Genomic DNA, 26,430 nt, shown 5'->3' on the forward strand with positions numbered 1-26,430 from the left:
CAGTAGTGAGACTTTAAAGAGGACCTAGTACAGAGCCCTGGGGGACACCAGTAGTGAGACCAGGTGGCGCTGCTGACTTGTTGACTTGCCACCTGGTGTCTCCCCTCTAGGGAGCCGTGTCTGACCAGGAGAGGAAGAAGATGAAGAGGAAGGGTGATCGCTACTCCATGCAGACCAGCCTCATCGTAGCAGCGTTGAAGAGACTACTTCCTGTAGGACTGAATATCTGCGCTCCAGGAGACCAGGAACTGATCGCTCTGGCCAAGATCCGCTTCAGTCAGGTAAATCACTTAAGTCTCTAATGAAACGGTAAGGTGTCTCATTGGTATTCTTTAACTCCCGAGTAAGTAGAACAGCTCAGATTCCATGGGCCCCCTGTTTGCTACCGTCAACCCTATGAATCAGTGTTTCTTTGATGTTTTGTCAACAGAAAGACACAGAGGACGAGGTGCGGGAGATCATCAGAAACAACCTGCACCTGCAGGGAAAGGTGACCACTACTTAATTACGGTCTCAGTTGTGACATCATCAGCATGTACTCCCCCATACTCATCTACACCATGCTACAGTATTGTAGTACTATACGTTGTATAAGCTGACTCAATACTTCACCCAATAAGAAGTCAATTTGGATGAAGTTAAGTCTTAGACCTAAAAAGACAAAGAGAGGTTTCATTTGTCTTTCATAAACCTGCATGTCCCGTCTCCCTCCATTCCTCCAGCTCACCATCTCTCTCTGTCTCTCTGTCTCCATCTGACCGTTCTCTCTGCATGTCTGCATGTCCACCGTCACCCTTCCTCCTCCGTCACCATCCTCAGTACCGAGTGTTCCACTTCAAAAAGCTGGTGAAGAAGTTGATCATAGTGATGAAATGGATGAAGAGTCAGCAGGCCTCCAAACCTCCGGCCTTAGAGATGCCCGGCGGGCACAAGCGTCTGGCTGGCGCCCGTAAGCGCTCTGCCACTATGGAGAGTAGCTATACCCACCGGCCTCCCAGGACCACCCGGGCAGGCATCAAGAAGGCCTCGTCTGTGGATTATGTGATGCACCATGGGCATGGGCAGGGGCAGGGCAATGCCCCGGGTAGAGCCACTGATATCCTGGGCACGTCCAGGATTCGAGAGGGCCACCTGGGGGCCTTAGGGCAGAGCATGTATGGGTGTAATACTGCGTTGGTGGGTAGCCCATGATCCTCACAACCTTAACCCTTAACCCTTAGCCTGTAACTCTTAGCCTGTTTCCCAGATCTGTTCATCTAATCAATTAAAGAGAAATTGCAGAAAGTTAAAGGTCCATTATGATATTCTGAGACAGCAAGTTACAGCATTTAACTAGGCAAGTCAGTTAAAAACAAATTCTTATTTTCAATGATGTCCTAGGAACAGTGGGTTAACTGCCTTGTTCAGGGGCAGAACGACAGATTTTTACATTGTCAGCTCAGGGATTCGATCTTGCAACCTTTCGGTAACTAGTCCAACGCTCTAACCACTAGGCTACCTGCTGGTTACTAGTCCAACACTCTAACCACCAGGCTACCTGCTGGTTACTGGTCCAACGCTCTAACCACTAGGCTACCTGCTGGTTACTAGTCCAACGCTTTAACCACCAGGCTACCTGCTGGTTACTAGTCCAACACTCTAACCACCAGGCTACCTGCTGGTTACTAGTCCAATGCTCTAACCACTAGGCTACCCTGCCGCCATGATATATAACAAGGCCGTTAGAAAATGCCAGACGAGCTCAGTCTCGACCATTGATGGACTGATAAATCCTACCGCAGGAAAACCTGTGAACTTTTCAGACGGCATATTTCAGAGATAAGATAACTAACTTTAGGCTGGGTATCAATCGAGCAAGAACTCGTGAGAAGTATGTTATGAGCCGTAGCCTACCACTCAAAGGCAATATGGATAGATTTTCTCTGGTTGACACAGACGTGCTCAGGAAAGTGATATCACAACTTAAGTCTTTTACCTGCCTTCTCGATCCTATCCCCACCACCTTCTTCAAAACAAATGACATATCTGAAGAAGTGCAAGCTATTGTTAATCACTCCCCTTTCATAGGCACTTTCCCCACGGCACTAAAAACCTGCCATGGTGAAACGCCCTTCTTAAGAAAAGTCATCTAGATTTTTTTTCAGCTCTTAGCAATTTTCAGCAATTTTCAGATCTCTAACCGTCCATTCTTACGCAACATTCTGGGGAAAATTGGTTTTCAAACAGCTAAATTATTTCTTAAGTGCCAACTGTATTTTTGAATAATTCCAATCTGGTTTTGGTGCCCACTACAGGACAGAGACAGCCTTAGTTCAAGAGGTAAATTATCTTAGAGCCGACACAGATGCCAAACAGCTCTCTGTCCTTGTACTCTTAATTGTTGCATTCGACACTGTTGACCGTGGTTTCCTTCTGGGCAGACTGGAGAGGTTGGATTGACCTCTCTGGTTCAGGAGATGTTGGTTTGACCTCGCTGGTTCAGGAGATGTTGGTTTGATCTCTCCGGTCAGGAGAGGTTGGTTTGACCTCTCCAGTTCAGGAGAGGTTGGGTTGACCTCTGTGGTTCAGGAGAGGTTGGTTTGACCTCTCCGGTTCAGGAGAGGTTGGTTTGAACTCTCCGGTTCAGGAGAGGTTGGTTTGACCTCTCCGGTTCAGGAGAGGTTGGTTTGAACTCTCCGGTTCAGGAGAGGTTGGTTTGAACTCTCTGGTTCAGGAGAGGTTGGTTTGAACTCTCCGGTTCAGGAGAGGTTGGTTTGACCTCTCCGGTTCAGGAGAGGTTGGTTTGACCTCTCCGGTTCAGGAGAGGATGGTTTGACCTCTCTGGTTCAGGAGAGGTTGGTTTGACCTCTCTGGTCCAGTTCTAAATTGGTTTAGGACCGATTTAACCGGTCAAGAGTTTTTTTGTCACTCTTGGTGAACATAATACATATCACGTGGCGTTCCACAAGGTTCAGTTTTGGGTCTGGTACTGTTCAGTTTATATATGTTACCCCTTGGCAGGGTTATCAGTCTGGTACTGTTCAGTTTATATATGTTACCCCTTGGCAGGGTTATCAGTCTGGTACTGTTCAGTTTATATATGTTACCCCTTGGCAGGGTTATCAGTCTGGTACTGTTCAGTTTATATATGTTACCCCTTGGCAGGGTTATCAGTCTGGTACTGTTCAGTTTATATATGTTACCCCTTGGTACCGTTATCAGAAAGCTCAGCTTTGATTTTCACTGCTACGAAGACGATACACCAGATAATTTTATGTCCACGGATAAATTATTCAACTGTATTAGTGATTTAAATACTTGGATGGCTCACAACTTCCTCCAGCTCGAGGTACTTATTGTTGAAGCCAAAGCACAGAGAGAGAATATAGCCTCACGTTTTAATTCACGGGCAATAAAGATAAAACACCAGGTTAAAAAAACCTAGTTGTTGTTTTAGAATCTGAACTCAATTTCAAATCGCATTTGTAATTTGACCAAAATAGCTTTTTACCACCTGAGGACCATTGCCAAGGTGTGACTGTTTCTCTCTCAGGCCGATACAGAGAGACGCATCCATGCTTTTATTACAAGCAGGCTTGACTACTGTAAATGCTCTCCTGTCTGGTCTACCCAAGAAAGCCATTTGTCAACAGCAAAACATACAGATTGCTGCAGCGCGGCTACTGACCAGGACCAGATGGAGAGAACACATTACACCTGTTTTAAGGTCTCTGCACTGGCTGCTTGTGGGTTTTAGAATTCATTTTAAGATTATTCTATTGGTTTTTAAATCCATCCACGATTGTTCCCCCCAATACATGCCAGACATGCTTTTAAGTTCTGTACCCAGTCGGCCCCTCAGGTATTCTGGTTCTGGCCTTTTAACTATCCCAAAGCCTAAGATGAAAAGACATGGAGCCTCTAGTTACTAAGCCCCCAGCCTGTAGTTACTAAGCCCCCAGCCTGTAGTTACTATGCCCCCAGCCTCTAGTTACTAAGCCCCCGGCCTGTAGTTACTATGCCCCCAGCCTCTAGTTACTAAGCCCCCAGCCTCTAGTTACTAAGCCCCCAGCCTCTGGAATAGCCTGCCTGAAGACCTGGGGAGACCAAGAGGCATGGAGAGGCAGCCTTTAGTTACTAAGCCCCCAGCCTCTGGAATAGCCTGCCCGAGGACCTAGGGGGGGGGGGGGGGGGGGGAACTGTGGACATATTTAAAACAGATCTTAAAACATACCTTTTAACTTAGCCTTTTCCTCAAGGTGCTTGTCATTCGTTCAGTTTTTATTGTTATTCTTTAGTTTTATTGTTCTCCGTTTTATTTTCATTGTTTTTGTTGTTGTTTTTCTTCCTGTGAAGCACATTGTGTTGCGTTCCATGTCTGATATGTGTATAAATACATCTTGATTTGATTCGTGCTGAAAAAGCCAACTCTTATTTTTTGGTATGCCGATGACTATAGGAGTTGGATAGAAAACCCAAACACGGAGACCAGGTTAACGAACCTTAACCCTCACAGTGAAATCACGTAGCCTTGCTTAGACCTCAGACATGCTTAAACCTCCTGTTTCTCCTCAACCCCAATAATGTATTCTCTCTGTGTGTGTGTAGCTGGAGGACCCTGCTATCCGCTGGCAGATGGCTTTGTATAAGGACCTTCCTAACAGGAGCGAGGACACGTCAGACCCGGAGAAGACTGTAGAGAGAGTCCTGGACATCGCTCACGTCCTCTTCTATCTAGACCAGGTGGGTTCTGGGAAACATCAGGGTCGTGTTCATTTAAGGGCCATGCAAATGGGAAAACCTTTTCAAAACGTTAAGTAACAGAAAACCAGGCTGTCCGTCTCTCTTTCTGCCTGTTTTCTTTGGTTTATAGTCACATTTTAAAAACGTTTTGTCATGAGAAAATGTTTTTCTGAGTTTGGTGCCTATTGAACGTGACCTGGGTCTGAAGTCGTCTATTATGTCAGAACAAATCCAAAGGAAAGTACTTTTGGGGACAACATTGGTATTTTATGATGCCCTTTCCTGCAGGGCTGAGGGTCATTTCCATCTCAGGAAGTTTAAATATCCTCATCAAGAAAATGTGTCCCATTTTATTTCCAATGTGGCCGATGCGCGATTTAAAAGTTAAATAGTTTGACCCCTAGCGTGTTATCCCAGATTGCAGAAGTCCTGTTAGAAATGAGTTGGAGTTGTGTGAATCGGTAACGTTGAGTTGTGTGAATCGGTAACTTTTGAGTTGTGTGAATCGGTAACGTTGAGTTGTGTGAATCGGTAACGTTTGAGTTGTGTGAATCGGTAACGTTGAGTTGTGTGAATCGGTAACGTTGAGTTGTGTGAATCGGTAACGTTTGAGTTGTATGAATCGGTAACGTTTGAGTTGTGTGAATCGGTAACGTTGAGTTGTGTGAATCGGTAACGTTTGAGTTGTGTGAATCGGTAACGTTGAGTTGTGTGAATCGGTAACGTTTGAGTTGTGTGAATCGGTAACGTTTGAGTTGTGTGAATCGGTAACGTTGAGTTGTGTGAATCGGTAACGTTGAGTTGTGTGACTCGGTAACGTTGAGTTGTGTGAATCGGTAACGTTGAGTTGTGTGAATCGGTAACGTTGAGTTGTGTGAATCGGTAACGTTTGAGTTGTGTGAATCGGTAACGTTTGAGTTGTGTGAATCGGTAACGTTGAGTTGTGTGAATCGGTAACGTTTGAGTTGTGTGAATCGGTAACGTTGAGTTGTGTGAATCGGTAACGTTGAGTTGTGTGAATCGGTAACGTTGAGATGTGTGAATCGGTAACGTTGAGTTGTGTGAATCGGTAACGTTTGAGTTGTGTGAATCGGTAACGTTGAGTTGTGTGAATCGGTAACGTTGAGTTGTGTGAATCGGTAACGTTGAGATGTGTGAATCGGTAACGTTGAGTTGTGTGAATCGGTAACGTTGAGATGTGTGAATCGGTAACGTTGAGATGTGTGAATCGGTAACGTTGAGTTGTGTGAATCGGTAACGTTGAGTTGTGTGAATCGGTAACGTTGAGTTGTGTGAATCGGTAATGTTTGAGTTGTGTGAATCGGTAACGTTTGAGTTGTGTGAATCGGTAACGTTGAGTTGTGTGAATCGGTAACGTTGAGTTGTGTGAATCGGTAACGTTGAGTTGTGTGAATCGGTAACGTTGAGTTGTGTGAATCGGTAACGTTATGCCTCTCCATTTCCTCTTCCTGTAGGTGGAACATCCACAAAGGAGCAAAAAGGCTGTGTGGCACAAGCTGCTCTCTAAACAGAGGAAGAGGGCTGTAGTGGCCTGTTTCAGAATGGCTCCCCTGTATAACCTACCCAGGTAAACATGGCTCCCCTGTATAACCTACCCAGGTAAACATGGCTCCCCTGTATAACCTACCCAGGTAAACATGGCTCCCCTGTATAACCTACCCAGGTAAACATGGCTCCCCTGTATAACCTACCCAGGTAAACATGGCTCCCCTGTATAACCTACCCAGGTAAACATGGCTCCCCTGTATAACCTACCCAGGTAAACATGGCTCCCCTGTATAACCTACCCAGGTAAACATGGCTCCCCTGTATAACCTACCCAGGTAAACATGGCTCCCCTGTATAACCTACCCAGGTAAACATGGCTCCCCTGTATAACCTACCCAGGTAAACATGGCTCCCCTGTATAACCTACCCAGGTAAACATGGCTCCTCTGTATAACCTACCCAGGTAAACATGGCTCCCCTGTATAACCTACCCAGGTAAACATGGCTCCCCTGTATAACCTACCCAGGTAAACATGGCTCCTCTGTATAACCTACCCAGGTAAACATGGCTCCCCTGTATAATCTACCCAGGTAAACATGGCTCCTCTGTATAACCTACCCAGGTAAACATGGCTCCCCTGTATAACCTACCCAGGTAAACATGGCTCCTCTGTATAACCTACCCAGGTAAACATGGCTCCCCTGTATAACCTACCCAGGTAAACATGGCTCCTCTGTATAACCTACCCAGGTAAACATGGCTCCCCTGTATAACCTACCCAGGTAAGCATGGCTCCTCTGTATAACCTACCCAGGTAAACATGGCTCCCCTGTATAACCTACCCAGGTAAACATGGCTCCCCTGTATAACCTACCCAGGTAAACATGGCTCCCCTGTATAACCTACCCAGGTAAACATGGCTCCCCTGTATAACCTACCCAGGTAAACATGGCTCCCCTGTATAACCTACCCAGGTAAACATGGCTCCCCTGTATAACCTACCCAGGTAAACATGGCTCCCCTGTATAACCTACCCAGGTAAACATGGCTCCCCTGTATAACCTACCCAGGTAAACATGGCTCCCCTGTATAACCTACCCAGGTAAACATGGCTCCCCTGTATAACCTACCCAGGTAAACATGGCTCCCCTGTATAACCTACCCAGGTAAACATGGCTCCCCTGTATAACCTACCCAGGTAAACATGGCTCCCCTGTATAACCTACCCAGGTAAACATGGCTCCTCTGTATAACCTACCCAGGTAAACATGGCTCCCCTGTATAACCTACCCAGGTAAACATGGCTCCCCTGTATAACCTACCCAGGTAAACATGGCTCCCCTGTATAATCTACCCAGGTAAACATGGCTCCCCTGTATAACCTACCCTAACCTACCCAGGTAAACATGGCTCCCCTGTATAATCTACCCAGGTAAACATGGCTCCCCTGTATAACCTACCCTAACCTACCCAGGTAAACATGGCTCCCCTGTATAATCTACCCAGGTAAACATGGCTCCCCTGTATAACCTACCCTAACCTACCCAGGTAAACATGGCTCCCAGGTAAACATGTCTCCACGTGCCTTACCTAACTAACCCTAACTAACCCAGGTAAACATGTCTCCACATGCCTTACCTAACTAACCCTAACTAACCCAGGTAAACATGTCTCCACATGCCTTACCTAACTAATCCTAACCTACCCAGGTAAACATGGCTCCCAGGTAAACATGTCTCCACGTGCCTTACCTAACTAACCCTAACTAACCCAGGTAAACATGTCTCCACATGCCTTACCTAACTAATCCTAACTAACCCAGGTAAACATGGCTCCTCTTGCTTTACCTAACTAACCCTAACTAACCCAGGTAAACATGGCTCCACTTGCCTTACCTAACTAACCCTAACTAACCCAGGTAAACATGGCTCCACTTGCCTTACCTAACTAACCCTAACCCTAATTTACCCAGGTACACATGGCTCCTCTTGCCTTACCTAACTAACCCTAACTAACCCAGGTAAACATGTCTCCACTTGCCTTATCTAACTAACTCACCCAGGTAAACATGCTCCTCTTGCCTTACCTAACTAACCCTAACTTACCCAGGTAAACATGTCTCCACGTGCCTTACCTAAATAACCCTAACTAACCCTAACTCTAATTTACCCAGGTACACATGGCTCCTCTTGCCTTACCTAACTAACCCTAACTAACCCAGATAAACATGTCTCCACTTGACTTACCTAACTAGCCCTCTCTTTCACCCTGCTCCACCCCCACATGTAAATTAACATATTCCTGTCATCTCCTGGCGAATCAACGGGCCTCAGCAGTACATCTTCAGAAAACCATGTTCTGTGCAGTTTTATAAAGGATCACTGTCCAACTACTACTTCCTGTCCAGGACAGACTTCTCTCTCTCTCTCATTCATCCATTCACCTCTGATGACTTCTCTCTGTCTCCCACCAGGCACCGGGCGGTCAACCTGTTTCTACAGGGATATGAGAAGTCCTGGATTGAGACTGAGGAGCACTACTTTGAGGATAAGCTCATAGAGGACCTGGCTGTAAGTGTTACTCCATTGATAAGCTCATAGAGGACCAGACTGTAAGTGTTACTTCATTGATAAGCTCATAGAGAACCAGACTGTAAGCGTTCCTCTATTGATAAGCTCATAGAGGACCAGACTGTAAGTGTTCCTCCATTGATAAGCTCATAGAGGACCAGACTGTAAGTGTTCCTCCATTGATAAGCTCATAGAGGACCAGACTGTAAGTGTTCCTCCATTGATAAGCTCATAGTGGACCAGATTGTAAGTGTTCCTCCATTGATAAGCTCATAGAGGACCTGGCTGTAAGTGTTCCTCCATTGATAAGCTCATAGAGGACCAGACTGTAAGTGTTCCTCCATTGATAAGCTCATAGAGGACCAGACTGTAAGTGTTCCTCCATTGATAAGCTCATAGAGGACCAGACTGTAAGTGTTCCTCCATTGATAAGCTCATAGAGGACCAGACTGTGAGTGTTCCTCCATTGATAAGCTCATAGAGGACCAGACTGTAAGTGTTCCTCCATTGATAAGCTCATAGAGGACCAGATTGTGAGTGTTCCTCCATTGATAAGCTCATAGAGGACCAGACTGTAAGTGTTCCTCCATTGATAAGCTCATAGAGGACCAGACTGTAAGTGTTACTCCATTAAAGTGTGAATTCAGGAACACTGTGTGGGAAATCACACAGCAGGGAATGCCTGTGTCTCGTTACAATATGTTTCTAATGGCATGTTGTTGTGTTGATGCTATGTTCCTGCCTGCACACAAACCACGTCCTCATGTTGTTCGCGGAGCATCCATTTGATATTCTGATATTCACAGCCACACAGACATAGAACTCTCGGTTTGAAATGAAGTCATGATTGGATTAACCAGGTTCCAATACCCAGCATTCATTGTGGGCGAAGCGATTTCTCTTTTTTTTCTGAAAGCACAAAGAAACAAACAAAAGCAGTCAACAATCCTTTCAGAAAAACGTTTCTGAGAATTTCCTCTCAATGTGGAGGAGACTAGAGAGAGTTACCTGGAATGAACTATGTGGAGGAGACTAGAGAGAGTTACCTGGAATGAACTATGTGGAGGAGACTAGAGAGAGTTACCTGGAATGAACTATGTGGAGGAGACTAGAGAGAGTTACCTGGAATGAACTATGTGGAGGAGACTAGAGAGAGTTACCTGGAATGAACTATGTGGAGGAGACTAGAGAGAGTTACCTGGAATGAACTATGTGGAGGAGACTAGAGAGAGTTACCTGGAATGAACTGTGTGGAGGAGACTAGAGAGAGTTACCTGGAATGAACTGTGTGGAGGAGACTAGAGAGAGTTACCTGGGAATGAACTATGTGGAGGAGACTAGAGAGAGTTACCTGGAATGAACTGCACCGGAGGGAAGGAATGAACTGCACCGGAGGGAAGGAATGAACCGTGTGGAGGGAAGGAATGAACTGTGTGGAGGAGACTAGAGAGAGTTACCTGGAATGAACTGTGTGGAGGAGACTAGAGAGAGTTACCTGGAATGAACTATGTGGAGGAGACTAGAGAGAGTTACCTGGAATGAACTGTGTGGAGGAGACTAGAGAGAGTTACCTGGAATGAACTGTGTGGAGGAGACTAGAGAGAGTTACCTGGAATGAACTATGTGGAGGAGACTAGAGAGAGTTACCTGGAATGAACTATGTGGAGGAGACTAGAGAGAGTTACCTGGAATGAACTGTGTGGAGGAGACTAGAGAGAGTTATCTGGAATTAACTATGTGGAGGAGACTAGAGAGAGTTATCTGGAATGAACTATGTGGAGGAGACTAGAGAGAGTTACCTGGAATGAACTATGTGGAGGAGACTAGAGAGAGTTACTTGGAATGAACTATGTGGAGGAGACTAGAGAGAGTTACCTGGAATGAACTATGTGGAGGAGACTAGAGAGAGTTACCTGGAATGAACTATGTGGAGGAGACTAGAGAGAGTTACCTGGAATGAACTATGTGGAGGAGACTAGAGAGAGTTACCTGGAATGAACTATGTGGAGGAGACTAGAGAGAGTTACCTGAAATGAACTATGTGGAGGAGACTAGAGAGAGTTACCTGGAATGAACTATGTGGAGGAGACTAGAGAGAGTTACCTGGAATGAACTATGTGGAGGAGACTAGAGAGAGTTACCTGGAATGAACTATGTGGAGGAGACTAGAGAGAGTTATCTGGAATGAACTATGTGGAGGAGACTAGAGAGAGTTATCTGGAATGAACTATGTGGAGGAGACTAGAGAGAGTTACCTGGAATGAACTATGTGGAGGAGACTAGAGAGAGTTACCTGGAATGAACTATGTGGAGGAGACTAGAGAGAGTTACCTGGAATGAACTATGTGGAGGAGACTAGAGAGAGTTACCTGGAATGAACTATGTGGAGGAGACTAGAGAGAGTTACCTGGAATGAACTATGTGGAGGAGACTAGAGAGAGTTACCTGGAATGAACTATGTGGAGGAGACTAGAGAGAGTTACCTGGAATGAACTATGTGGAGGAGACTAGAGAGAGTTACCTGGAATGAACTATGTGGAGGAGACTAGAGAGAGTTACCTGGAATGAACTATGTGGAGGAGACTAGAGAGAGTTACCTGGAATGAACTATGTGGAGGAGACTAGAGAGAGTTACCTGGAATGAACTATGTGGAGGAGACTAGAGAGAGTTACCTGGAATGAACTATGTGGAGGAGACTAGAGAGAGTTACCTGGAATGAACTCTGTGGAGGAGACTAGAGAGAGTTATCTGGAATGAACTATGTGGAGGAGACTAGAGAGAGTTATCTGGAATGAACTATGTGGAGGAGACTAGAGAGAGTTACCTGGAATGAACTATGTGGAGGAGACTAGAGAGAGTTATCTGGAATGAACTATGTGGAGGAGACTAGAGAGAGTTACCTGGAATGAACTATGTGGAGGAGACTAGAGAGAGTTATCTGGAATGAACTATGTGGAGGAGACTAGAGAGAGTTACCTGGAATGAACTATGTGGAGGAGACTAGAGAGAGTTACCTGGAATGAACTATGTGGAGGAGACTAGAGAGAGTTACCTGGAATGAACCATGTGGAGGAGACTAGAGAGAGTTACCTGGAATGAACTATGTGGAGGAGACTAGAGAGAGTTACCTGGAATGAACTATGTGGAGGAGACCAGAGAGAGTTACCTGGAATGAACTATGTGGAGGAGACTAGAGAGAGTTACCTGGAATGAACCATGTGGAGGAGACTAGAGACTAGAGAGAGTTACCTGGAATTAACTAGTGTTCATATGGTCTCTAGGGAGTAGTGTTCATATGGTCTCTAGGGAGTAGTGTTCATATGGTCTCTAGGGAGTAGTGTTCATATGGTCTCCAGGGAGTAGTGTTCATATGGTCTCTAGGGAGTAGTGTTCATATGGTCTCTAGGGAGTAGTGTTCATATATTCATCACTGGTCTCTAGGGAGTAGTGTTCATATGGTCTCTAGGGAGTAGTGTTCATATGGTCTCTAGGGAGTAGTGTTCATATGGTCTCTAGGGGAGTAGTGTTCATATGGTCTCTAGGGAGTAGTGTTCATATGGTCTCTAGGAAGTATTGTTCATATGGTCTCTAGGGAGTAGTGTTCATATGGTCTCTAGGGAGTAGTGTTCATATGGTCTCTAGGGAGTAGTGTTCATATGGTCTCTAGGGAGTAGTGTTCATATATTCATCACTGGTCTCTAGGGAGTAGTGTTCATATGGTATCTAGGGAGTAGTGTTCATATGGTCTCTAGGGAGTAGTGTTCATATGGTCTCTAGGGAGTAGTGTTCATATGGTCTCTAGGGAGTAGTGTTCATATGGTCTCTAGGGAGTAGTGTTCATATATTCATCACTGGTCTCTAGGGAGTAGTGTTCATATGGTCTCTAGGGAGTAGTGTTCATATGGTCTCTAGGGAGTAGTGTTCATATGGTCTCTAGGGGAGTAGTGTTCATATGGTCTCTAGGGAGTAGTGTTCATATGGTCTCCAGGGAGTAGTGTTCATAAGGTCTCTAGAGAGGAGTGTACATATGGTCTCTATGGAGTAGTGTACATATGGTCTCCAGGGAGTAGTGTTCATAACATGTTTTTGTTCCCAGACAGATGATGTGATCCTTATCAGAGTTTATTTTGTGGTTGAGACTTGAGAGTGTTACCTGTGTAGATGTGGTGTAGACTAGAAGGCCCCGTAGGAAGAGATTTGACGTTTGTGGATTGTGAAGAAGCATTTTTATTTTTTATTCTGTCTTCACAGAGACCTGGAGGAGAAGAGCCTCCTGAAGAAGATGAGGGAGCCAAGAGGATCGACCCTCTTCATCAGCTCATACAGTTATTCAGTAGGACGGCCCTGACTGAGAAGTGGTGGGTATCTCTGCTCTCTAGCTGGTCCTAGTAAACCGTAGTAATACCAGGACTGTAACACTCTCTATAGGATACATCATCCTCTCTACCCGGTGGTATAAAACCATAGTAATACCAGGACTGTAACACTCTCTATATGATACATCATCCTCTCTACCCGGTGGTATAAAACCATAGTAATACCAGGACTGTAACACTCTCTATATGATACATCATCCTCTCTACCTGGTGGTATAAAACCATAGTAATACCAGGACTGTAACACTCTCTATATGATGCATCATCCTCTCTACCTGGTGGTATAAAACCATAGTAATACCAGGACTGTAACACTCTCTATATGATACATCATCCTCTCTACCTGGTGGTATATAACCAGGACTGTAACTGATATTGGTGGTAGTAGTAACACTTCCATTACAGTGGATCTTATGTCTACCTGATGTTCTAGAACCTTCCTGATTCTACTACTACTATGACACAATAATAATGACCTTATCTACTGTGTGTTGCAGTAAGCTGGAAGAGGACATTCTCTACATGGCCTATGCTGACATTATGGCTAAGGTACCTCTTGTATTCTCTACATGGCCTATGCTGACATTCACTTCATTGGTCCTATCACTTCATTGGTTGATTGATTTATTACTTGATTGGTCCTATCACTTCATTAGTTGATTGATGTATTACTTGATTGGTCCTATCACTTCATTGGTTGATTGATTTATTACTTGATTGGTCCTATCACTTCATTGGTTGATTGATGTATTACTTGATTGGTCCTATCACTTCATTGGTTGATTGATTTATTATTTTATTGGCCCGATCACTTCATTGGTTGATTGATTTATTATTTGATTGGCCCTATCACTTCATTGGTTGATTGATTTATTATTTGATTGGCCCGATCACTTGGTTGATTAATTGATTTGTTATGATGTCTTTCTCTTTCTGTATCATCCATTTCTCCACCAGAGCTGTCATGATGAAGAGGATGAGGATGGAGAGGAGGTGAAGAGTTTTGAAGTAGGTATCTCCTCTTGAACACCGTCCAACCCATTTAACTTTTGCCCATCCCTCCCCCAGAAGCATTTTAAAAAGAGGGTGACGTCTTTTAAAATGTGGGTTATTTAGTTTCCCATGGCTTGCAGGCAGCTTTTAAATGACCCCTGAAGAGATGGGACGTAGAGTCTTCTCTGAGTTGAGATAATGACCCCTGAAGAGATGGCACATAGAGTCTTCTCTCTGAGTTGAGATAATGACCCCTGAAGAGATGGCACGTAGAGTCTTCTCTCTGAGTTGAGATAATGACCCCTGAAGAGATGGCACATAGAGTCTTCTCTCTGAGTTGAGATAATGACCCCTGAAGAGATGGCAGGTAGAGTCTTCTCTCTGAGTTGATATAATGACCCCTGAAGAGATGGGACGTAGAGTCTACTCTGTTGAGATAATGACCACTGAAGAGATGGCACATAGAGTCTTCTCTCTGAGTTGAGATAATGACCCCTGAAGAGATGGGACGTAGAGTCTACTCTGTTGAGATAATGACCCCTGAAGAGATGGCACGGTGAGTCTTCTCTGAGTTGAGATAATGACCACCGGAAGAGATGGGACGTAGAGTCTACTCTGAGTTGAGATAATGACCCCTGAAGAGATGGCACATAGAGTCTTCTCTGAGTTGAGATAATGACCCCTGAAGAGATGGTCTTCTCTGTTGAGATAATGACCCCTGAAGAGATGACACATAGAGTCTTCTCTGAGTTGAGATAATGACCCCTGAAGAGATGGCACGTAAAGTCTACTCTGCTGAGATAATGACCCCTGAAGAGATGGCACGTAGTCTACTCTGTTGAGATAATGACCCCTGAAGAGATGGCACGTAGAGTCTACTCTGTTGAGATAATGACCCCTGAAGAGATGGTACGTAGAGTCTTCTCTGCTGAGATAATGACCCCTGAAGAGATGACACGTAGAGTCTTCTCTGTTGAGTTGACACAATCTTGTGCAATACAAACTTTCTCACACATCGTTCATTGACATTAATGGGAGACTTGTGGATCTCAAGTTGGAGATCCAATCAGATGATAATGATACGGCTCATCTGTCTCATACCTGGTGTAATTTACCATAGATTGACCACATTTTTTATTTTTATTTATTTAACGAGGCAAGTCAGTTAAGAACACATTTTGTTATTTACAATGACGGCCTACCCTGGCCAAACCCTAACCCCGGACGACACTGGGGCCAATGACGGCCTACCCTGGCCGAACCCTAACCCCGGACGACACTGGGGCCAATTGTGCTCCGCCCTTTGGAACTCCCAATCACGGCCGGTTGTGATACAGCCTGGAATCGAACCAGGGGACGTCTGTAATGACGCCTGTAGCACCGAGACGCAGTGCCTTAGACCTCTGCTCCACTCTGGAGCCCCTGTTATAATGGAACATGGTGTACATCTGTATCTTTTTTTTCCTCGTGTGGTTTTTGTGATCATGCAGCGACACCCGTAAAACACGGAGGATGTTAATCAGCATGGCTTTTCAGTAGGCTGCTCACGGCTGTTCCTCAGGACCACATCCTGTCCTTATTACACCAATCTTTTCACCATCATTTTCTGGGATGTTTTTCTATTTTCTGAGTATAGCTGGGTGGGATCCGTGCACTGTGAAATGATACCATTCTGTTTCCCCAGCGTGATATAAGCAAAGGTTTAAGCAACAAAATTGCCAAGAAGGAGGAAGAATCTCTGGTAACAAAGTTCTCAAAAAAACAACTGTCTCTTGTTGATTTTGCATCTTGTTTCCTTTCCAGTATTTCTGTATTTCATGTTCCTTTTGAAGGTTCCTCATTCATATCGTTCAGCCCCGCCCCTCTCCGCTTCCTGATTTGTTTTTTTCTTCAACACTGTAAAAAAAAAAAAAAAGCCTAAATTAGGAGAGCGGCCATCTTGCTTTTCCCGAGCTCTTCCATCCCCTTGTGTTCTTCTGCTGTGGCTCAGATGGAAAGTGGGGAAGCAGCCAAGCCTGGACCCCTATAGCGCTCCCTGCCATGCTGTTCCCTCAGTCGGGCAGAGTTGTTGCTGCTGTTTGGTTGTCACTGTTTCAGTGGGTGTTGCTGGAGACATGACACTGTCCCCATCGTTGTCTATCTGTCTCATGACCCTCAGCACTGAGCTTACAGTCCACCTCACTGTACTAACACACAGACAGACTGCCTGCTCCCATCCAGCTCCAAGCCCTCTGTTGTCTTAAATAGCCAATGTGGGGCCCTGTGGTTATGAGTTACAATATTGTAATACATTTGTCTTCAACAGGCATTATTAATACCGGTGACATCATCCTGAATTAAATTAGACATTGATAGAAAACACCTACGGAAGGTGATCTTGGACCTGGTGCAGGAGTAGGTCTTCACCTCCAGGGTGGTGTTGAGTGTCTTGTAGCCCGATGGGCGCACGGTGGTCTGATTGGACAGGAAGGTGCAGTCTCTCAGGTCTCTCCTCCTCCTCCTCTTCCTCCTCTTCCTCCCTCCCTCCTGCAGGAAAAAGAGATGGAGAAACAGAAGCTGCTATATCAGCAGGCCAGGTTACACGACCGAGGTGCTGCAGAGATGGTGCTGCAGACTATCAGCGCCAGCAAAGGTAAGCTCTCTGAGTAGAATGGATGAACAGGATGTCCACTGAGTGGACAAAACATTAGGAACACCTTCCTAATAGTGAGTCGCTGCCCCCCCCCCCCCCCCCCCCCCCCCCCTTTCAGCCCTCAGAACAGACTAAATTTGTCGGGTCATGGACTCTACAAGGTGTTGAAAGCGTTCCACAGGGGATGCTGGCCCATGTTGACTCCAATGCTTCCCACAGTTGTGTCAAATTGGCTGGATGTCCTTTGGGTGGTGGACTATATTCTTGATACACACAGGAAACTGTTGAGCGTGAAAAACCCAGCAGCGTTGCAGTTCTTAACACCAACCGGTGCGCCTGGCACCTACTACCATACCCCGTTCAAAGGCTACTTAAATATTTAGTCTTGACCATTCAGCCTCTGAACGGCACACATACAATATCAAAGTCTCAATTATCTCAAGGCTTAAAAATCCTTCTTTAACCCCCGTCTCCTCCCCTTCATCTACACTGATTGAAGTGGGAGCATAGCTTTCACCTGGATTCACCTGGTCAGTCTATGTCATGGAAAGAGTAGCCATGTGTGATGAATACATTGGACATCTCAGTGACCCATAACTCTCACAACAAAGCAGAGCTCTGTCCACAGTAGGTAGGTAGCTACGTTGTGACGTACTAGACCCAGTATAAAGATAACTCTCACAACAAAGCAGAGCTCTGTCCACAGTAGGTAGGTAGCTACGTTGTGACGTACTAGACCCAGTATAAAGGTGTTGTGTTCCCCACCAGGTGAGATGGGTCCCATGGTGGCCTCTACTCTGAAGCTGGGGATAGCTGTCCTCAATGGAGGCAACTCGACTGTTCAGCAGGTAGGTCTATCTACCATTACACTGCATCAATCTACCATCAGTCACTTATCGACCTGGTATCTACCATTAAACTGCATCAATCTACCATCAGTCACTTATCGACCTGGTATCTACCATTAAACTGCATCAATCTACCATCAGTCACTTATCGACCTGGTATCTACCATTAAACTGCATCAATCTACCATCAGTCACTTATCGACCTGGTATCTACCATTAAACTGCGTCAATCTACCATCAGTCACTTATCGACCTGGTATCTACCATTAAACTGCATCAATCTACCATCAGTCACTTATCGGCCTGGTATCTACCATTAAACTGCATCAATCTACCATCAGTCACTTATCGACCTGGTATCTACCATTAAACTGCATCAATCTACCATCAGTCACTTATCGACCTGGTATCTACCATTAAACTGCATCAATCTACCATCAGTCACTTATCGACCTGGTATCTACCATTAAACTGCATCAATCTACCATCAGTCACTTATCGACCTGGTATCTACCATTAAACTGCATCAATCTACCATCAGTCACTTATCGACCTGGTATCTACCATTAAACTGTATCAATCTACCATCAGTCACTTATCGACCTGGTATCTACCATTAAACTGTATCAATCTACCATCAGTCACTTATCGACCTGGTATCTACCATTAAACTGTATCAATCTACCATCAGTCACTTATCGACCTGGTATCTACCATTAAACTGCATCAATCTAACATCAGTCACTTATCGGCCTGGTATCTACCATTACACTGCATCAATCTACCATCAGTCACTTATCGACCTGGTATCTACCATTAAACTGCATCAATCTACCATCAGTCACTTATAGACCTGGTATCTACCATTAAACTGTATCAGTCTACCATCAGTCACTTATCGACCTGGTATCTACCATTAAACTGTATCAATCTACCATCAGTCACTTATCGGCCTGGTATCTACCATTAAACTGCATCAATCTACCATCAGTCACTTATCGGCCTGGTATCTACCATTAAACTGTATCAATCTACCATGGTATTTGGCATCTAATGTCAAAATGCATCAATCAATATATTTCTAGTCACTTTACTTATATTTCTTTATAGAATTGGTTGTTTGTGTTTCTAGTCGACTGTGTCTCTGTAGTGTTTACTCTCTCATGTCTCTGTAGTGTTTACTCTCTCATGTCACTGTAGTGTTTACTCTCTCATATCTCTGTAGTGTTTACTCTCTCATGTCTCTGTAGTGTTTACTCTCTCATGTCTCTGTAGTGTTTACTCTCTCATGTCTCTGTAGTGTTTACTCTCTCATGTCACTGTAGTGTTTACTCTCTCATGTCTCTGTAGTGTTTACTCTCTCATGTCTCTGTAGTGTTTACTCTCTCATGTCTCTGTAGTGTTTACTCTCTCATGTCTCTGTAGTGTTTACTCTCTCATGTCTCTGTAGTGTTTACGCTCTCATGTCTCTGTAGTGTTTACTCTCTCATGTCTCTGTAGTGTTTACTCTCTCATGTCTCTGTGTCTCTGTAGTGTTTACTCTCTCATGTCTCTGTAGTGTTTACTCTCTCATGTCTCTGTAGTGTTTACTCTCTCATGTCTCTGTAGTGTTTACTCTCTCATGTCTCTGTAGTGTTTACTCTCTCATGTCTCTGTAGTGTTTACTCTCTCATGTCTCTGTAGTGTTTACTCTCTCATGTCTCTGTAGTTTTTACTCTCTCATGTCTCTGTAGTGTTTACTCTCTCATGTCTCTGTAGTGTTTACTCTCTCATGTCTCTGTAGTGTTTACTCTCTCATGTCTCTGTAGTGTTTACTCTCTCATGTCTCTGTAGTGTTTACTCTCTCATGTCTCTGTAGTGTTTACTCTCTCATGTCTCTGTAGTGTTTACTCTCTCATGTCTCTGTAGTGTTTACTCTCTCATGTCTCTGTAGTGTTTACTCTCTCATGTCTCTGTAGTGTTTACTCTCAAATCAAATCAAATCAAATTTTATTTGTCACATACACATGGTTAGCAGATGTTAATGCGAGTGTAGCGAAATGCTTGTGCTTCTAGTTCCGACAATGCAGTAATAACAAGTAATCTAACTAACAATTCCAAAACTACTGTCTTGTACACAGTGTAAGGGGATAAAGAATATGTACATAAGGATATATGAATGAGTGATGGTACAGAGCAGCATAGGCAAGATACAGTAGATGGTATCGAGTACAGTATGTACAAATGAGATGAGTATGTAAACAAAGTGGCATAGTTTAAAGTGGCTAGTGATACATGTATTACATAAGGATACAGTCGATGATATAGAGTACAGTATATACGTATGCATATGAGATGAATAATGTAGGGTAAGTAACATTTATATAAGGTAGCATTGTTTAAAGTGGCTAGTGATATATTTACATCATTTCCCATCAATTCCCATTATTAAAGTGGCTGGAGTTGAGTCAGTGTCAGTGTGTTGGCAGCAGCCACTCAGTGTTAGTGGTGGCTGTTTAACAGTCTGATGGCCTTGAGATAGAAGCTGTTTTTCAGTCTCTCGGTCCCAGCTTTGATGCACCTGTACTGACCTCGCCTTCTGGATGATAGCGGGGTGAACAGGCAGTGGCTCGGGTGGTTGATGTCCTTGATGATCTTTATGGCCTTCCTGTGACATCGGGTGGTGTAGGTGTCCTGGAGGGCAGGTAGTTTGCCCCCGGTGATGCGTTGTGCAGACCTCACTACCCTCTGGAGAGCCTTACGGTTGAGGGCGGTGCAGTTGCCATACCAGGCGGTGATACAGCCCGCCAGGATGCTCTCGATTGTGCATCTGTAGAAGTTTGTGAGTGCTTTTGGTGACAAGACGAATTTCTTCAGCCTCCTGAGGTTGAAGAGGCGCTGCTGCGCCTTCTTCACGATGCTGTCTGTGTGAGTGGACCAATTCAGTTTGTCTGTGATGTGTATGCCGAGGAACTTAAAACTTGCTACCCTCTCCACTACTGTTCCATCGATGTGGATAGGGGGGTGTTCCCTCTGCTGTTTCCTGAAGTCCACAATCATCTCCTTAGTTTTGTTGACGTTGAGTGTGAGGTTATTTTCCTGACACCACACTCCGAGGGCCCTCACCTCCTCCCTGTAGGCCGTCTCGTCGTTGTTGGTAATCAAGCCTACCACTGTTGTGTCGTCCGCAAACTTGATGATTGAGTTGGAGGCGTGCGTGGCCACGCAGTCGTGGGTGAACAGGGAGTACAGGAGAGGGCTCAGAACGCACCCTTGTGGGGCCCCAGTGTTGAGGATCAGCGGGGAGGAGATGTTGTTGCCTACCCTCACCACCTGGGGGCGGCCCGTCAGGAAGTCCAGTACCCAGTTGCACAGGGCGGGGTCGAGACCCAGGGTCTCGAGCTTGATGACGAGCTTGGAGGGTACTATGGTGTTGAATGCCGAGCTGTAGTCGATGAACAGCATTCTCACATAGGTATTCCTCTTGTCCAGATGGGTTAGGGCAGTGTGCAGTGTGGTTGAGATTGCATCGTCTGTGGACCTATTTGGGCGGTAAGCAAATTGGAGTGGGTCTAGGGTGTCAGGTAGGGTGGAGGTGATATGGTCCTTGACTAGTCTCTCAAAGCACTTCATGATGACGAATGTGAGTGCTACGGGGCGGTAGTCGTTTAGCTCAGTTACCTTAGCTTTCTTGGGAACAGGAACAATGGTGGCCCTCTTGAAGCATGTGGGAACAGCAGACTGGTATAGGGATTGATTGAATATGTCCGTAAACACACCGGCCAGCTGGTCTGCGCATGCTCTGAGGGCGCGGCTGGGGATGCCGTCTGGGCCTGCAGCCTTGCGAGGGTTAACACGTTTAAATGTCTTACTCACCTCGGCTGCAGTGAAGGAGAGACCGCATGTTTTCGTTGCAGGCCGTGTCAGTGGCACTGTATTGTCCTCAAAGCGGGCAAAAAAGTTATTTAGTCTGCCTGGGAGCAAGACATCCTGGTCCGTGACTGGGCTGGATTTCTTCCTGTAGTCCGTGATTGACTGTAGACCCTGCCACATGCCTCTTGTGTCTGAGCCGTTGAATTGAGATTCTACTTTGTCTCTGTACTGGCGCTTAGCTTGTTTGATAGCCTTGCGGAGGGAATAGCTGCACTGTTTGTATTCGGTCATGTTACCAGACACCTTGCCCTAATTAAAAGCAGTGGTTCGCTCTCATGTCTCTGTAGTGTTTACTCTCTCATGTCTCTGTAGTGTTTACTCTCTCATGTCTCTGTAGTGTTTACTCTCTCATGTCTCCGTGTTTCTCTCTGACAGAAAATGCTGGACTACCTGAAAGACAAGAAGGATGTGGGCTTCTTCCAGAGTCTGGCTGGTCTGATGCAGTCGTGCAGGTACTGCTGTACCCTCCTCATCCTCACGTCGCTCGCTCCGTTCGGTGGAGTGTTCGGTGTGTAAATATGTCGTTAACCTTTCTGTCTCTCTGTTCCAGTGTTCTGGACCTGAATGCGTTTGAGCGCCAGAATAAAGCAGAGGGACTGGGCATGGTGACAGAGGAGGGATCAGGTACATATTAACTACCGACAAGTAGAAACACTAATTAAAGGTAATGTCCTACTGTCTCCTACTGTCTATGTTAATTAAAGGTAATGTCCCACTGTCTCTGTACAACACATGCTGAATATGGGAGAGTTCATCGCCATAATGTCTTCACAATATATTCAGTATTAAAGAGGGAAAGGAATGGGTATCATACCAGAACACACATGGACATAATAAAATACTAAACATAGACGTATTATATATATATGTAAGATATTTAAGATCCTTATGTAAGATATGTTTAATATATATCGTGTTGTAGTTGTGCCTTGTCCAAATTCATCCTGGTTTTCTTCCTTGGTCTTTTTGTTTTATCATCACATTGGGTTTGGACACTGAAAATACAGCGTCTCCTGTATCTGTGTCGTCTGTCTACGTGCAACAGTCCCTTTTCATTTCCCGCTGTCCACGTCACATGTCTCTGTGCTCTTCAGTTATTTACTAACCTCCCATGTGTTGTCTGTGGGTGCCACATTCTACCTGTGTTGTGGTCAATGTTGTATTCAAAGGCTGGATGGATGGACAACACTTCTAAGAATGAATCAAAGTTGATGGTAATTTATAGCGAGCGTTTTCCAATATGCTAGTCAGGCGGTGTAGGAACAAATTCCCTGTGTTTTCTCTTTGACACATTTTTTTTTAACGGATACATTGACAAGCAGAGTAAATCAGTGGAGCCACAGGGTTGAACAAACAAACAACAATCGCTAATCACTGCAAAACTTAGTATAAATTAGTTTTTTTTTTTGCGACATAATAAAACCTTCAAAATCATCATTGTTACTGTTAGTAGGAAGAGTGGCATCTGGAAGGTTTTCTGTCATACACTCTGCTGTTCTTACTGTTCTTATGGCACTTCCTTCCTGGTTTATATTACTATATTACTTCTCATATGCAGTAGAAGAAATGTAAGCCTTTTGCTCTTTTTTGTTGTTTGTTTAGTTTTCTCTCCCTCATTTTAAAACAAAATGTTTCATAGTGGGTCACACATGTTGCCACTAATTGATTGAAACGGAATCCAATTCCTTTTTTTGGGGGGGGGGGGGTTATGAATAATTAACCAATGTGCAGTCTTCTAGAACTCTGACCAACTTAATTCCTATTCTAAATTCTCTACAATGTGCAGTCTTCTAGAACTCTGACCAACTTAATTCCTATTCTAAATTCTCTACAATGTGCAGTCTTCTAGAACTCTGACCAACTTAATTCCTATTCTAAATTCTCTACAATGTGCAGTCTTCTAGAACTCTGACCAACTTAATTCCTATTCTAAATTCTCTACAATGTTTAGTCTTCTAGAACTTTGACCAACTCTTTTCCTGTTCTAAATTCTCTTTTCTTAATTCTCTTTGGAACGCCGTTTGGGTCTTTGCGTGTCAAAAAAGATATAAGTCAAATAACACTATTGGACGCTTCAAATAAGCTTTTCATTTGACATGTCAAATAACAAGCCAAGCGTCACTGTCAAAGCTGTACGGTACCTTATCTAGGTAATAACACATTATCTAGGTAATAACACATTATCTAGGTAATAACACATTATCTAGGTAGTAACACATTATCTAGGTAATAACACATTATCTAGGTAATAACACATTATCTAGGTAATAACACCTTATCTAGGTAATAACACATTATCTAGGTAATAACACATTATCTAGGTAATAACACATTATCTAGGTAATAACACATTATCTAGGTAATAACACATTATCTAGGTAGTAACACATTATCTAGGTAATAACACATTATCTAGGTAATAACACATTATCTAGGTAATAACACATTATCTAGGTAATAACACATTATCTAGGTAGTAACACATTATCTAGGTAATAACACATTATCTAGGTAATAACACATTATCTAGGTAGTAACACATTATCTAGGTAGTAACACATTATCTAGGTAGTAACACATTATCTAGGTAGTAACACATTATCTAGGTAATAACACATTATCTAGGTAATAACACATTATCTAGGTAATAACACGTTATCTAGGTAGTAACACATTATCTAGGTAATAACACATTATCTAGGTAGTAACACATTATCTAGGTAGTAACACATTATCTAGGTAGTAACACATTATCTAGGTAATAACACATTATCTAGGTAATAACACATTATCTAGGTAATAACACGTTATCTAGGTAGTAACACATTATCTAGGTAATAACACATTATCTAGGTAATAACACATTATCTAGGTAGTAACACATTATCTAGGTAATAACACATTATCTAGGTAATAACACATTATCTAGGTAATAACACATTATCTAGGTAGTAACACATTATCTAGGTAATAACACATTATCTAGGTAGTAACACATTATCTAGGTAGTAACACATTATCTAGGTAGTAACACATTATCTAGGTAATAACACATTATCTAGGTAATAACACATTATCTAGGTAATAACACGTTATCTAGGTAGTAACACATTATCTAGGTAATAACACATTATCTAGGTAGTAACACATTATCTAGGTAGTAACACATTATCTAGGTAATAACACATTATCTAGGTAATAACACATTATCTAGGTAATAACACATTATCTAGGTAATAACACATTATCTAGGTAATAACACATTATCTAGGTAGTAACACATTATCTAGGTAATAACACATTATCTAGGTAATAACACATTATCTAGGTAATAACACATTATCTAGGTAATAACACATTATCTAGGTAGTAACACATTATCTAGGTAATAACACATTATCTAGGTAATAACACATTATCTAGGTAATAACACATTATCTAGGTAGTAACACATTATCTAGGTAGTAACACATTATCTAGGTAGTAACACATTATCTAGGTAATAACACATTATCTAGGTAATAACACGTTATCTAGGTAGTAACACATTATCTAGGTAATAACACATTATCTAGGTAGTAACACATTATCTAGGTAGTAACACATTATCTAGGTAGTAACACATTATCTAGGTAATAACACATTATCTAGGTAATAACACATTATCTAGGTAATAACACATTATCTAGGTAATAACACATTATCTAGGTAATAACACATTATCTAGGTAATAACACGTTATCTAGGTAGTAACACATTATCTAGGTAATAACACATTATCTAGGTAATAACACATTATCTAGGTAATAACACATTATCTAGGTAATAACACATGATCTATTCCATCGAATGGGAAAACGTCTGTGGGAGCATTGGCAAACCAATTGAAAAGACAGTGACTCAAAAAAAAATATTTCCTGGATGGTTTGTCCTGGGTGTTTCACCTGCCAAATAAGTTCTGTTATACTCACAGACATCATTTTAACAGTTTTAGAAACTAGAGTGTTTTCTATCCAAATCTACCAATTATATGCATATCATTCTGGGCCTGAGTAGCAGGCAGTTTATTTGGGGATTTTCATCCAGACGTCAAAATAGTGCCCCCTATCCCTTAAGATGTTTTAAACAAGGCTGGAGTGTTGGAATGTGCAGCAATGAAATGGAGTTATCAGTCTACTCAGTACCCAAGTGCTTTTTCCCCAACGTCCTCCTCAGAGATATCAGGCTCCAAAACCTCCACAATGTTTTCTTTTCCCTCTGGAATTGTGTTCAATACATAGTAGGGTTGACTGGTGCAATACATGACGCTCGTGTTCAATACATAGTAGGGTTGACTGGTACAATACATGAGGCTCGTGTTCAATACATAGTAGAGTTGACTGGTGCAATACATGACGCTCGTGTTCAATACATAGTAGGGTTGACTGGTACAATACATGACGCTCGTGTTCAATACATAGTAGGGTTGACTGGTACAATACATGACGCTCGTGTTCAATACATAGTAGGGTTGACTGGTGCAATACATGACGCTCGTGTTCAATACATAGTAGAGTTGACTGGTGCAATACATGAGGCTCGTGTTCAATACATAGTAGAGTTGACTGGTGCAATACATGACGCTCAAGTCACAGTTGTTTCAGAGTCCCGCAATAAGAGCTATGATGCTAACGTTCTCTGGGTGTCACGGAGTAGACTGATACCCCATGTCATTGATCCACAACCCATAGGTAAGGCTGTACAGTGAAATAAGGATAATAAGCCCCCAATGCCATTCGAAAGTCTACTACATCCAGTGTGTTTTCAACAGGTTTCTGTCAAATTAACAAATTATTGTATTTTGTTGAATTTATTTAAGAACATTCC

At 43.5% G+C, this 26,430-nt stretch overlaps 1 protein-coding gene across 1 annotated transcript in view; it reads left to right on the top strand.

The window, feature by feature from the left end:
• LOC139381183 (ryanodine receptor 2-like) overlaps window positions 1-26,430 on the top strand; it is a 497,608-nt gene that overhangs the window by 405,115 nt on the left and 66,063 nt on the right. The window contains exons 73-84 of the mRNA XM_071124606.1: window positions 111-281; window positions 431-490; window positions 4,588-4,722; window positions 6,198-6,310; window positions 8,706-8,802; window positions 13,055-13,161; window positions 13,677-13,728; window positions 14,137-14,187; window positions 16,705-16,804; window positions 17,573-17,652; window positions 21,940-22,016; window positions 22,115-22,188. Of these exons, the coding sequence (XP_070980707.1) occupies window positions 111-281; window positions 431-490; window positions 4,588-4,722; window positions 6,198-6,310; window positions 8,706-8,802; window positions 13,055-13,161; window positions 13,677-13,728; window positions 14,137-14,187; window positions 16,705-16,804; window positions 17,573-17,652; window positions 21,940-22,016; window positions 22,115-22,188 (1,117 nt within the window). The remainder of the gene's footprint in view (window positions 1-110; window positions 282-430; window positions 491-4,587; window positions 4,723-6,197; window positions 6,311-8,705; window positions 8,803-13,054; window positions 13,162-13,676; window positions 13,729-14,136; window positions 14,188-16,704; window positions 16,805-17,572; window positions 17,653-21,939; window positions 22,017-22,114; window positions 22,189-26,430) is intronic.

Source organism: Oncorhynchus clarkii, chromosome 23 (assembly GCF_045791955.1).
Source record: "Oncorhynchus clarkii lewisi isolate Uvic-CL-2024 chromosome 23, UVic_Ocla_1.0, whole genome shotgun sequence".
Classification (NCBI taxonomy): domain Eukaryota; kingdom Metazoa; phylum Chordata; class Actinopteri; order Salmoniformes; family Salmonidae; genus Oncorhynchus; species Oncorhynchus clarkii.